The 14,812-nt window shown below is 49.9% G+C and overlaps 1 protein-coding gene across 1 annotated transcript; it reads right to left on the bottom strand.

Annotated features, from left to right (window-relative positions):
* Positions 1-2,941: 2,941 nt before the first annotated feature.
* Positions 2,942-14,183, bottom strand: KLHL18 (kelch-like family member 18; the record flags this gene model as incomplete). Its single annotated transcript, XM_010023228.1, has 9 exons — positions 2,942-3,328; positions 5,309-5,420; positions 5,723-5,827; positions 7,582-7,804; positions 8,993-9,129; positions 9,447-9,607; positions 11,817-12,015; positions 13,735-13,875; positions 14,053-14,183. Coding segments are annotated over 9 exons (1,596 nt in total), but the record flags the coding sequence as incomplete, so codon positions are not given.
* Positions 14,184-14,812: the final 629 nt, after the last annotated feature.

Below are 14,812 nucleotides of genomic sequence, written 5' to 3'. Positions count from 1 at the left end.
GTCCTGCTTCACCTCCAGGATAAACACTGGGCCCCGCTGCCGTGGGGAAGGGATTGGGTTGCTGGTGTTTTCCTTGGCCTGGTGCCGTGGTGGGTGCTTGCCCGGACCTGGCGGAGATGCTGGGCTGGTCCCCACCGCGGCCCCTTCCCTTTGTACACTCCCCGTTTCACAGCATGACGGTACAAGCGATGACCCCGGGACCCATTCAGCCAGGCTCAACATCCCGCTCCTCCTGAGCCGGGTGTGAGGGCATCCTCCTGGCTCCTATGGAGAGAAAACCCAGCAGTCGCCTCCCCTCTCCCTGTTTCTTTTCAGTTATTGGGATGTTTTTAAATCCCTCTCACTCCACTCAGAGCTCAGACTTGTCTGAACAGCCCAGCCTCTGATGGAGATCATACCATCACCCTTCCCACCCCACTCAAAAACACCACACCAGCTGGCCAGGGGATGAATTTCAGGTTAAGTGGCAGTAAAAGTGCCCTTTTGGGGTAGGGACATAGAGGGGAGAACCAGCACAGCAAAACCCTGGGTGACTTGGGGCTCATTTCTCCAGAATTCAGTATTTTTCTGTCCCTTTATGATAGACACTTCAGTGGCTGACAGGCCGTGAGCTCCTCTTTGCCTTTGGTTCATCCACAGAGGGAAAGCAAAGAAATCGCTGGGAAGGAAACCCGGAAGCCTGACTGGCTGAGATCCCTGGGACCACCATGCTTTGAGGACCAGCTTGGGAGCCCATGGATCATCAACAGTCCTGGCTTCAGCAGGTCTTCCAGATGCTGCTCCTGCATACCTGTTTGATCCAATATTCATGTTTTTATGGACATGAAGCCCCTCTGGGAGATGCTGGGAGGGATAAGGGACAGAAGATGGGACCATGGCCTGCTGGGAGAGCAGCCCCACGAGCATCAAAGCCTCCTCTGCACAAGGTGACTGTCAGGACACATCCTGGAGAAGATGCTATGGGGTGGGAAGGAAGAGGCAGGTCTAAGGCCACAGAGGCACGATCCCCATGACTTCCCCCAGCAGCTCTCAAGCTCAGGGATCGCCAGCAGAGATAGAAAACAGTGTGGTCCTTCCCCCCGAGGAGATGGAGGTGCCCCATCTGCAAAGACCCCACCATAGCTCCAGGTCTGATATTCACAGCCCAAAAAAGCAACTTCATTTTCATTCCAGTGTTCATGAGTGGCTTGTTTTTTGATTATTTTTTCCTTTTTAAAAAGTCTTAGCAGCATGGAACCCCCAACTGAATAAGCCAGTAGTTACATGGAAGAAATAGATATATACTGACAAATCACATTTATAGCCAGATACGTTCATTATATATACCTAAAATATACATAGTACCTGAATATATAGACATCCACATATACACCCAAAGTTCAGATCCCAAGTGACGCTGGGAATCAGGTAGGAACAAGGTGGGGTGCTGGACTGGGGGGCTGGGGTGAACATCCAGCTCCTCCCGGCTCAGAACTGGGCAGGGGACAGGTTCCGAGCCCCCCAAAACACTAGGATCAGGCAGGACAAGGGGTGAAAGCCCCCATCCCTTTGCTGCTGCCAGTGGAATTAGTGTCAAGTTCTTCCTGCCCAAGCAGGCAGGGGTGGCAGCCACCTGTCCCTGCCTGCCCACGGCAGTGGAAGAGGTATGGCTTTGCTGAAGGGTGGCACGGGAGGACATGGGCATGGAAGAGAGCCCCGGAGGGATGGCGGTTCACAGTCATGCAGAGAAGTGCTGAGGAGCTGATGCAGGCAAGGACTTTGCAGGGAGGGAGCTGCCGTGCTGCCTGCATGCTGCTGCTTCGAGCAGGCTGCTGCTTTGGCCCTGCCAGTGCTCGGCCTCACATCTTGTTCCTGGCACAAAACCCACTGTGGGCTTCCAGAGCTGACACATTCAACACTTAACTTCCTTGCCCTTCCTGAAAGATACTGGCCATGCTCTGCTCCAACTGCCTCTGAAACATCAAAAACATGCCAATAATTATAAAGAAAACCCTTAAGTTAAACAACACCTTGGCCTGTTACCTATTTTGAAACCCTACGACTGTTGCTTTGTGTCGTTTACATTCAGCCTCCTCCTCCCAAGCTTGCTCAAACAATGCGATGGTTTAACGGACTGGTTTTCCTCATCCCAGTTTCTCCATCATGTGGCTCTTGTGGAGAAGTTTTCCCCACTGAGCTGAAGAAAGCACAGCTCTGCTCCGGGAAGCCAGTGATGTCTTGTGTAAGAAGCACCTTAGAAAAGGCAGAGCCTGGATGTGGCCTGGGAAGTGCTGCCAGTGGGTTTTTTCTGTCTCAATAAGCCAGATATATTTTCAAAGTCATTTAAGTGGCCGTTTTTATGTCACAATTAGGCCTCTCCCCGCTCCCCCAGCCTACACCAGCACTTCCCAAAGGTGCAGCCGAAAGCAGACCGCAAGGCGATGTGAAAAACCAACGTCGAGAGGAAGGATTCGCTTGGCCACAGCTCCGAGTGCAGGCTCACGGGCATAGAGGGAGGCGGGCAGGTCCTTGCTTGCACCAGCATGTAGATGTAATCCGACATGTTTGATCTTTGGGGAGCCTCAGCCCAAAAAGCCAAGGGTGGGGATTGTTTTGTCAAGTGGTTTTTATGTGCGTGTATGTTTGTGAATGACACTTGAGCACCTGGAAACGCAGCTTTGCGGGTATCACATCATGAAACGCTCTTTGAACCCTTCTCTGTATTGTTGTTAGGAAGACAGCCCCCCCCAAAGCCTTTCTTCTCAGATGGTGAGGAGGGGTATGCAGCCCACCCCAACGCCTCCCTCGTGGCACACCATTGGTGCCATGAACGTCCAGCGGTTTGTCTCCGGGTCATACATTTCTACTGAGCTGAGGTTGGACTGTCCATCGTACCCCCCCACTGCATAGAGACGGCCACAGTTTGCCACGAGGGAGACACGGCTCCTCAAAGCCTTTCTTCTCAGATGGTGAGGAGGGGTATGCAGCCCACCCCAACGCCTCCCTCGTGGCACACCATTGGTGCCATGAACGTCCAGCGGTTTGTCTCCGGGTCATACATTTCTACTGAGCTGAGGTTGGACTGTCCATCGTACCCCCCCACTGCATAGAGACGGCCACAGTTTGCCAGGAGGGAGACACGGCTCCTCCGGGTGTTCATGGGGACGATCAGGTACCACTGGTCTGCCATAGAGCTGTAGACTTCGGCGATGCTGAGGAAGCCCGAGCCGTCGTAGCCCCCGCAGACGAACATCTTGCTGCCCAGCGAGGCTGCTCCATGGCGGCAGCGCTTGTTGAGCATGCTGGCAACTGGGTGCCAGGTGCCCGTGTGGTGGTTGTAGTACTCCACCTGCAGTCACAGAGAGCACAGGGTGTAAGGGGACCTCGCTCGGGACCCACCATGTGGTGTGATCACATAGCCTGTGCTTCATCACACAGCTGGAAAGTGCTAGAGAACATAAGTTCACTCCTTGGTTTCATACATTCAGATTCTGTATTGTTATTAAGCTTTTCCAACACCCTGGATCCCATGCCGCTCCCACTGCCTGCAACCCAGGAACTCATCAGTGAGTTCATGGGGCACAGACCATTCTCCCCACGTGGTATGTCACAGAAACCACAGCTGTAAATCCAGCTTTGAAGATGCTCCCTCTACCTCTCTCCCCTTTCATCAGCTTCTGTGTGCTGTTTTAAATAGGGATCTGAGTCCCAGCACTAAAAGGACTGGACACCCTTCAATTAAAAGTTCAGTTGCTACGGGATTTTGTCTCAATCTCAATGTATTCATTTCCCTCGTGCACACATCATGCTGCTGCCCAAGGCAGAACCAGCCAAAGCTCTGTCGGACCCCGAGAGGGGCATGTTCCCCTAAGTGTCCCCTAACCTTAAGGGAGACCCCCTGCCTCCCCAGGCAGGAGATTTAAACTTTAACAGTTCAGATTTTCCAGTTTATCGTGTTGGATGACTATCTGACCATTACTCGTTACACATTTAAGCCTGTGTCCCATACTCTGTGGCAAAGGGTCGGGTTTCTTCCCTTCTGAAAGTGGCAGTAACTTCTGCACTTTCGGAAAAGGCCAGCACCTCATCTCTGTATGTTTGTAGAAGGGTTATCTGGCACCTCAGGGGGGAAAAAAACATTTTGCATCCATTGCATTTGTAGAGAGGCCGTTAGATGGATCCCTTCTGTAAGGGCTCCAGCACTGCCCCAAACTTGTCATGTTCAGGAATGAGCTCAGACAAGATTTGTAGTTCTTGGCTCTGGGGTACTTCAGGCTGCAGATGACAGCTTGCCCCAATCTGCTGAGCGAGGCAGAAATAATTATTGCTGCTCCCAGCAAACCACTTTTGGATACTGCTCCTGCGTTTTCACTCCTCAGCACATGAACAAGTCTTTTGTGTTTTGCATCAGGTTTGGTTGTAGATTTTTTTTTTAGAGAACAGAAACACAGAGCAGTGGAAGAGGGCAAGCTGGCCTCGTACTACCAACTCCCCCTGCTGTGAAACTTGTTTCAGAGATAAAGAAACAGACTGATTTGGGTTGAAAGGGACCCTAAAGCTCCTCCAGTTCCACCCCCACTACCATGGGCAGGGACACCTTCCACTAGACCAGGTTGCTCCAAGCCCCGTCCAACCTGGCCTTGAACACTGCCAGGGATGGGGCAGCCACAGCTTCTCTGGGCAACCTGTGCCAGGGCCTCAGCACCCTCCCAGGGAAGAACTTCTTCCTCAGATCTCATCTAAATCTCCCCTCTGACAGTTTAAAGCCATTCCCCCTTGACCTGCCCTTGTCAAAAGCCCCTCTCCAGCTTTCTTGTTGTCCCCTTTAGGCACTGGAAGCTGCTCAAAGGTCACCCCAGAGCCTTCCCTCCTCCAGGCTGAACAAATACAGCTCTCTCAGCCTGTCTCCGTAGCAGAGGTACTCCAGCCCTCTCAATAATAATCCGAAGCCATCAAACAGGCACAGAAAACAGAGGTAGAAGCCTGACATCTAGGATACTTCAAAGCTCAAAGGTACAGGGATGCAATGATTTAAAAAGTGAAGGAAGCAGGGAGACAACAAAATGTACTAGGTTGATCCTTTTGGTGCTGGGGAATTAAAGCAGCACTTCCAGTCCAGTTCCCAGTGGGTTCCTGCCTATCTCACTTCTTCCTGAGCAAGAAGGGCCCAGGAAATGACAGAATTTGGTGGTGCAAACATTCACGGCACTTTAGATGCACAGAGAAAGGGCACAGAGGTGTCCCAGCTCCAGCCCGACCTTCTGGCTACCTGCTGGGGATGGATCTCTGCCCAAGGCTTGCAGTAACCTGCAGCACCCCGTAGACTTACGCTGTTGAAGATCTGCAGGCCGTCGTGCCCTCCTGACACGTAGATCCGGCCCTCAAAGACGGTGACTCCAGCGGCACTGCGGTTGGAGCTCATAGGGGTCACTACTGTCCACCTTGCCAGGAAAGAGGAGAGGTTAGCAAGACTCCTGCAGGCATGGCACACAGATTATTTAAATTCTACTGGATTTCTAGGGCTGGGTTCTAGTAACTCTCCTTTTACCACGTATTTTATTTAAACCATGACTTTTTTTGCTTGCATCCGGGTAAACTCTTGCAAGGAGTGGTGCTGCTCTGCTGTCAAGATATAAAGGCGTTGTCCACTGTATTCCTTTTCCAGCTTGGACACCCAGCAGTGCCATGGCACTAGCTGAGCAGCAAGCAGATGGATAAGCTATAGGGCACAAAGAGCTCTTACTTGTTTGTTTCTGGAGAATAGGACTCCACGGAGTTGAGGGATGAGTTTCCATCGTATCCGCCACATACGTAGATCTGACCGTCCAGCACTACTGTTCCCATTGCACTGCAATGAAGAGCAGGACATCATGAGATGGCCGTAGGTGCTGCCCCACAGCCCGTAACACATACATCAGCACAGCCTGCCTTGCCCACTACCTGCCCTCACCTCCTTCACCCCACTCAACCTCCTCCACCATCTCCCCTGGCTTCACCTCCAAGCTGCTCTCCCCACCTGAGCTCTGAGCCTCAGAGGTCACAAAAGACACTTGTGGCATAAGCACACCCCATTTTCCTAATGAAACGAACTAAACCAAAACTCAGAGAAAAATTTTGATCCAGATCCTGGGTCAAAATCCCAGCAATTCCATGAAGGACCTCCCCACCACTGCTGGTTGGAGGTGACACTGGTGAGGGACATGGCTGCAGAGCTTCAGGAGATGTGCCAATTGCTCTCAAACATGAAGGTTCTTAAATCAAGATGCCTGACCCTGTCATTACACCCTGTAAATCACATACTGGGCTTATAAAAGCAAATGGGACACTTCAGACAAATTAAAATCCCACCTTGGAAATGTAGTCATCAAAGCTTCCCATATAAAGCTTGGCGACACAATCCTTGGTGATAAACCCCCAGCACTACAGCTGAAGCCGAGCAGTTTGTACAATAACCAACATTTTCCTCTGCACGAGAGCGCCTGTTGCTCATTCTGCTCATCTTCAAGGCAGAACAACCCAATTGTGGAAAAGCCACTGCCTCTCACTGTGGGAAAAGCTCCCGGGAACCTCATCCCTATGGAAAAACTGAGTTGTTCTGCTACAAATCAAAGCCAGGATTTTATGTACTCAGCCACTTGTGGTGTGCTCTTCCCAAGCGATCAACATCTTGGACCACAAAACACCAAGCCAGACAAAACCCTTATGGTAAGTAAGTGCTGCAAAGCTTGCAGAAAAGTGAACAATTTAACAACACTTAGTGACCAGGCGCGAGTGCAAAGAAAACCGCAGCAGAAACCCTGGAAGATGTTTAAACATGAAAGTGGTGGGGAGGACAGGATGACCACGCAACTTACTAGGTGGGGTTTCAAAATGATACAGGGTAGGCTCCCAAACTCAGCCACAAAATGGCTGGGAACTGTGCAGCTCTGTCCAGCCAGCACAAACACCTTCTGCTTAGCAGTAAAGTCTTTTCCCTGGATGATAAAAAACACTCCTCTCCTTCCCAGCTGTGATTTTCTTACGATTTCTGGTAGGGAAAGAAAATGCCAGCACTGGCCAGAGATAGTAAAATGGGTTTATCTGACTCTGAGCAGCACAGGTTTCCTACACGGTGCTCGCCAGTGCTTCACCTACCATCTAGTATCACAATGTGAAAAAATCAATCGTCTCCTCTGGGATTCCAGTTCAAACCCTTACACACCTCACCAGCAGAACCTCATCACTTTTCATTTCACCCCCTGATGCCACCAAGCCCAAGATCTCTGTAGCTTACAGCCCACATTGCTCAGCTGCTTTTTACTTACTGAGGTCTTAACAGCTTTCCTGGTAAATCAGTGCTGTGATGCACCGAAATAACTTTGTTGAGCTGCTGAATGTTTTCCCCTCTTACCAGCAAACAGTGCCCAGAATCAGCACGAGAGCACCAAAGGTGGCCAGCAAATCCCACATGCTTCTATGCAGCTCAACTGCTTTTTTCTTTTGCTCCTTTTTCCTCATTCAGAAAACACCACCACTCAACACCTCCAGCCTTCCTACAACCTCATTTTCTTTCCCCCCACCCCTCCTCTTGCTGCAAAGGTCCCCTGAGCAAGCTGCACGTACCTTCGCTTGCTGTTCATACTTTCCACTTTGGACCAGGAATCCATCTCTGGGTTGTAAACCTCCACAGTGCTCAGCCTCAGCTGACCGTCGTAGCCACCAATGGCATAGAGGAGTCCATTCACCACTGCTACCCCGACTCGGCTCCGGGCCGTTGTCATTGGCTGGCACTTCTCCCAGCGGTTGGCAATGGGATCAAAGACTTCCACCACATTCAGCGAGTCACCTGCATAAAAATTTGCTACTCAAATTAAAAGGGGAAGATCTGCTAAAGCACTGTTCTAGCAAGCCTGCCTGTAGCACAGGTGCATGAGGGATAAGCAGTTGCTGCTCTGACCCCAAAGATGCAGCTGACACCAGGAACCTGCCTGCTCTTCTCTGGGGAGGTGTCTGTGAAACGTCTTATGTCCTACTCTGGGCTCTCATACATTCTATTCTAGCCTCCCTGCTCCCACATCAAAGTCAAGTCAGAGGCATATCCCAGCCACATCTCTACGCACCTGTGAAGAGAGCCTGCTCTGAAAAATTCATATAAAGTGCACTTTGCAATGCAAAATGATTGCAGAGTGGTTCAAAGCTCGCCTGTGCTCTGTGTGTAACACTTGCCAAGATCTAGGCTGTGGAAGTGGGACCCATTGTAACCTCAGAGTGGCAGCAGAGACCTGCAGTGGCACAAATATGTTCTGAGGGCTGCAGCACCTCTGCTATGGAGATAGGCTGAGAGAGCTGGGGGTGTTCCGCCTGGGGAAGAAAAGGCTCCGAGGAGGGCTTATTGCAGCCTTTCAGTGCCTAAAGGGGCTGTCAAGAAAGCTGGAGAGGGGCTTTGGAGAAGGGCAGGTAGGCACAGGTCAAGGGGGAATAGCTTTAAACTGACAGAGGGATGATGACAGGGGAGATTTAGATGAGATCTGAGGAAGAAGCTCTTCCTTGTGAGGGTGATGAGGCCCTGGCACAGGTTGCCCAGAGAAGCTGTGACTGCCCCATCCCTGGCAGTGTTCAAGGCCAGGTTGGACAGGGCTTGGAGCAACCTCTAGTGGAAGGTGTCCCTGCCCATGGCAGGGGGTTGGATTGGATGAGCTTTAAGGTCCCTTCCAACCCAAACTATTCTGTGATTCTATGATGATCCCACACCCCAACACCACCATTTAGACACCTCCAAATTCTGCTTGTTGCTATAAGCAAGGATACCACCCTCAAAATGCTGATTCTTTTGGTAAACTTGACCTAGACAGAATTTCTAGCTGGAAGATGTTAAAATAGGGGCACAGCCACCTTGAGCATTTCAGTGGAAGGGTCAAAGTGCTGCACAGAGGAGAAACTGCTCAAGGCTTCATGAGAAAAGTTCACAATCCCATCATCCCATCCAGCAAACTAGGCTGCTCTCTCCACCGTGGGGAGCAGATATGCAAGGTACCTGCTGAGTTCAGACCTCCGACAGCATAAATCAGTCCTGCAATCGACGTACAGCACCGAGGACGGGTCTTGAATGCAGGGAGGTGTGGCCGGCGCTCTGGCATGAGGTGATAATCTTTCGCCTCGTCAACTAGATCCCTGAAATCATAGCCAAATAATTAAAGAGCTCAGTTGACACGATGAAATCTGTCTTAAGTCAGATGCAGATTTAAGCAACTGCCTTTCCCCCACCATGGCCAACACTTATAGAAGGCAACATTGCCCTGCTGCCAGTTTAAAATTGGGGAGGGTGCTTTGGATTTGTGCTGTTACCTGCGATCTGTCTGGCAAGACCCTCTGTCCACACAAAATGAGAATCTCAATCTCCAAGACTGCTAAATCACATTCCTGCACCTCCACCACACTGACAGCCACCATCCCTATGGTGGTTTTCTAACCCCACGTCCAAGCCTCACCTGCATTTGTGGCAGCAGCGGACTAGGTCATCTTGTTGCACACGGTCAGTGAGAAACTGAGGTCGACAAAGGGGGAGGCGGATTTTGGACAGGAGCTCAGGCAAGAACGACTCTCTCTGGTCTCGGTCATACCGTATCCAAGCTAACGCAGCTTCAAATACCTGCCGGAAGAGAGGCATGGGAAGTTAGAGTTTTGGGATTTATTTTTATTTTGCAAGTTCCTACTGCTGCCAGTTGTCTGATGGAAAAGAAACCAGGTATTGACAATGATCTTCTCCTGATCTCAGGTGACATGGTTTCAGTACAGAACAGTGATGCTCTATACAGTGCCAGAAGGACATGGAGCTGTTGACGCAAGTCCAGAGGGGGCCACAAAGATGCTCCAAGGGCTGGAGCACCTCTGCTATGGAGACAGGCTGAGAGAGCTGGGCTTGTTCACCCTGGAGAACAGAAGGCTCCAGGGACACCTCGGGGCAGCTTCCAGTGCCTAAAGGGGACAACAAGAAAGCTGGAGAGGGGCTTTTGACAAGGGCAGGTCAAGGGGGAATGGCTTTAAACTGTCAGAAGGGAGATTTAGATGAGATCTGAGGAAGAAGTTCTTCCCTGTGAGGGTGGTGAGGCCCTGGAACAGGTTGCCCAGAGAAGCTGTGGCTCAGTGGTCAAAGCCAGGTTGGACACAGGGGCTTGGAGTAACCTGCGCTAGTGGAAGGTGTCCCTGCCCTTGGCAGGGGGTTGGAACTGGATGAGCTTTAAGGTCCCTTCAACCCAAACCATTCTGTGGTTCTATAGTGCACCAGAGGACTCTCCTGTTGCGTGACACGTGGGTGGCTTGGCCTTGGCATTGCTTTCCCTGCCTCCGACTTAGCCTGCAATAATACTGATCTATTATCCCATGGGATGAGATGTTTAGTACGAATGTTTTCAGGGAGATGGGGGAGCTGGGAAGAGAATTTAGTAGGGGAGGTGGGACAGAATGCAAAACCTTGTTTATTTAGTGTCAAAAATCAGCAAAAGAAAAGATAATGGTGCTGCTGTATGAAAAAACAGAGGACAGCTTTGATGAGAGGGATCCACCTATTAACTCTGGATAACTAGACAGCAAATGTCTAGAGCTGAGCTGGTCCCTCTTGGCTCCCTTTGCAGACCCTGGTGGTGCAGACCTCTTTCAAGCACTGCTTACTACTCTGTTTGGGATGACTCCAGAAGACAAAAGGAGCCTGGTGACTGCTTTAATTGGAGACACATGCTACTTGGCTCACAGGACTCTCACAGTTGAAGCCTGAGCTGGGCTGTCCTTCTACACTCTTGCTCTTACGTCCAGGTGACCACATCCAACTGCTGTTACTGCCATCTGAGGCAGAGCTCCCACTGCGCACAGTGTCCCCAGCAGATAAGCTGCACTGCAGTAAAATACCGCCACTTCTGAAGAGGGGGGCTGGCATATGGGGCACAAGGAAGCGTCACCAGGGATGATTCTTTGAACTCCTACCTGCTCCACAAAGGATCCACTTGGGAAAAACAGCAAGAGACCAGTCTGTGGTATGACACAGCAATGGGGCTGGAATGTGAAGCAGGTTCCCTTCCCTCCGTTTCAGACAGCCTGATTAACCAAGCACTCTCTTACCCTACATGGAGATAGCTGCAGCTCTGCTTTTCATGTGTCACCTCCTTAGTAACCTCCTTGGAAAGAGCAGGACAGATTTCCTGGCTCGATGACAGGCTGTTTCTCCTGCAAACTGTCAGCCCAATTCTGATGGATTCTCAAGCCTGCTGAAACACCCTAACGCTGTTCAGCCCTGCTTTCTGTTTGGGTTTTTATTTATTTTTATTTTTTCTAGGAACAAGCCAGCCTAGAGGAGGCTCTTGATAGCAAATCCAGTGGAACATTTGTCATGAAATAACTGCAGCACTTGCAGCAAATTCTTTACACCTCAAAAGCATTCCTGTGGACTTGAACATGAACTCTAAGGGCTCCCTGCTGTTGCCTACACTCTCAGGCTCTCTCCCCAGGACCAGTAACTTACTGACAGTAAAGGACATAGCTGAAGGTCCTCAGGACCCAACAGGTTCCACCTTTGTCACTGATGAAGAATTAAAACAGCTTAAACAATGTTTTGTAAATTTACGGTCCAAGAACCGAGAAACTCTACCAGGCATTTCTCAAAGCAAGGTAACGCAGCACAGAGAAGAAGAGGGGCTCATGGGAGTCATCCTGGCTCTGCCTAGCACCTCTTAGTGTCCCCGCTGTGCCAGGGCATCTTCTCAGCTTCATTCAGACCTGGAATAGGGTCATGTCCCGTTCCACTTCCAAGCAACCAGAAAGCCTCAAGGAAAAATCAGCCTTAGCTAAGACCCACACCAGGTACAGACCTGCTCTTCAGACTTCACGTTGAGCTCATCCCTAGAAACAAGCTCCAGGACGTCTTCAAAAGGCAGTGCCAGGAACTCTTCAGACATGGATACCTCCACAAAGTGCTGATGAATAAAGCTGTTGGCAGCATCGTAGAGCACCGCACACATCATTGTCTCTGCAAACTGCCGCACTCCCAGACAATTCTTAGGGTGAAGCCTGGGAAAGGAGGGAAGAGGAGAGCAAAAGCAACATCACTTTAAGGGAAGGAGAGAAGGGATTACAAACAGGTTCACTGAAGCAATGCAAGCAGAGCATACACGATGCAGTGAAAGCCACAGCTGTGTACTCTTCAGCAATGGCAAGCTTGAGCTCACTGATGAAGGAAGGGACCTTGAAGCTCATCCAGTTCCAACCCCCCTGCCCTGGGCAGGGACACCTTCTACTAGACCAGGTTACTCCAAGCCCCGTCTAACCTGGCCTTGAACACTGCCAGGGATGGGGCAGCCACAGCTTCTCTGGGCGACCTGTGCCAGGGCCTCACTACCCTCACAGTAACATCTTTTCTCATCTTACATCTTTTCTAAGCACTACAGAACAGCATCTGTAACAGCTACATAAAGCCAATTCCTCTGGCTTTGAGCAACCTGGACTAGTGGAAGGTGTCCCTGCCCATGGCAGGGGGGTGGAACTGGAAGAGCTTTAAGGTCCCTTCCAACCCAAACCAGTCGAACATTCTGTGACCTTGAGGGTTCATGCAGGGGTTGGTTACAGCACTGTGGACTTGTCTATGCACAGATGCCTAAAAACAACCCATGTCTTAATTCCCTTTTAGAATGAGAGTTCAGTGTGCACATTCCAGCTTTTCAGGAACAGTCAGAGTCTACTAATTTTCTTGTTATTAACCAAAGTGACAGCTACTCACTCGCATTCAGGACTTCACTTAGGACACCTAGTTGCTCCTGGTAGATTTGGGAGAACTGTGGCAGCTAAATCTGAGAAACCAAATTACCTTGCTTAATCTACATATAGATAGAACTACCTAAAGCTAGTCGGGACTCAAAACTGTCATATCCACTATCTCATATAAAATGCTTTTTGCAAGAAAAATTAATACTCTGTAGTCTTATATAACTTAATTTTAAACCAATTGCAGAAATTCAGGATGCACAGGGGGACTGAAAATTGACACATCTTAAACACGGAGGAAAAATATGTTTTCTCCCCATCCTGTGGTTTTAAGATACTTCTACTTAGAAGCAAAGAAAAATAACTGGTTGAGGTGTTCCATTTATTTGGTAGGTATGTTTAATATCACACCACAGAACACACTGAACAGCTGCAGAGAAATCGGGCTAAGGAAACTCAACACATAAGACTCCCTGGCACGATCTGAAAACGCATGTGGTACGTTTCCAAGGAATAGTCCAGCTTTTCGTTTTCCAGATCCTGCTGCTGGAACAGTCTGGCAGCCAAACATCAGCCAAGGAACTGAAAAAAACCTGAGACCAATTTAAGGTTCTGACATGGCTTCCTGTTCAGCTCCTTGGCTGGGTTCCTTTGTTCCTCCCCTCTTACACATGCAACTGCAGAGAGGGTAATTACTGCAAGGGTGGGTTCATTAGCAGTAGAGGTAGTCACGCAGCACTGTGATGGGAAACCAGCTAGTTAACTCTTAAAAAAAGAGAAATACTCACTCACTTTTGCTCTAGGTATTAATTCCCATGGCTGGCCAAGGCCCTACATTGTGTCCCAGCTGTAGCATCTCATAAGCCAGATAAGTTATTTTATAGGCAATGAGAATGACAAGTCTTGGGAGACACGGAGCTCCTTATCACACTGGGAGGAGACATCCTGCTCCTCCCAAGCCAGACACAGATGACTAAAACCTTGCTGGTTTTGGGGAGCAGCAAGCACAGTCAAAGGACAACCCCTTACCTCTCTCTGAGGAAAGTGCAACAAGCATCTTTGATGTTCTGCAGCTGAAGGAAACTTGCCCCCATTAGCAGAGACTGCACGTTCTGCTGATCTATGGCCAGGTGACCATTGTAGGCAAAATTGATCAGAGCCTCAAGTGCACTAAAAAAAGGGAAGAAAGGGCAGAAAATGCATTGAATCCAAGCCAGCACACGACCCCACTAACAGAAAACCATTTTCTAGCGCCATTCACACAGAGGGTAGGCTTGCATACACAACACTGATGCCACAGAGCACTCATGATGCCTCTGGAGATCCTCATGTGTCTTGGGATGTTACCTGGGATCCATGCCCTGCATGACAATCTCATCCTGCTTGCACTCCATCATGTCATTGGTGAACATGGCATGGAAGTATGGGATAGAAGCTGCTAGCACAATCCGGTGAGCAGTGAATTTATGGTCCCCTACCTTAAAAAAAAAAAAAAAAAAAAAAAAAAAAAAGAGAGAGAGTAAATGGGAAGGAGGGAAGATCAGTACCATTGATTCCAACCACATGGTACAGACAACTCATTGTAGCACAGCTCCACCAGCCCAGCACTAACTGAGGAATGAAAATTGGGTAATTTACAATTACAACTTGCCAACAGGACTGCAGACTGCCTTTTATATTCAAACTTTTGAAAACAGTTTTCCAGCCCCATAAGCAGCTGCAAGTGGTCAACTGGGCAAAGACAGAGTGGGCCATCTTCAGATTGCTAACAGCATGGCCAGGTCCCCAGAAACACAACTTGGTATTCAACTGCACACATGGATTTCAAACCAGATCTGTGACAAGCAGCTGGGGGGAGCAGGAAGTCCCAAGCACAAGTACCATCTGGGGGAGACTGGATTGAGAGCAGCCCTGAAGAGAAGGACTTGGGGGTGTTGGTCAATGAGAAGCTCACCATGACCCGCCCGTGTGCGCTTGAGCCCAGAAACCAACCATGTCCTGGGCTGCATCACCAGCAGCGTGACCAGCAGAGTGAGGGAAGGGATTCTCCCCCTCTGCTCTGGTGAGACCCCCTCCTGCAGTCCCACACATTAGGGACGTGTTGTCC

This window comes from Nestor notabilis, unplaced genomic scaffold (assembly GCF_000696875.1).
Source record: "Nestor notabilis isolate BGI_N333 unplaced genomic scaffold, ASM69687v1 scaffold13911, whole genome shotgun sequence".
Classification (NCBI taxonomy): Eukaryota; Metazoa; Chordata; class Aves; order Psittaciformes; family Psittacidae; genus Nestor; species Nestor notabilis.
This window is presented reverse-complemented; position numbering and strand designations above follow the sequence as displayed.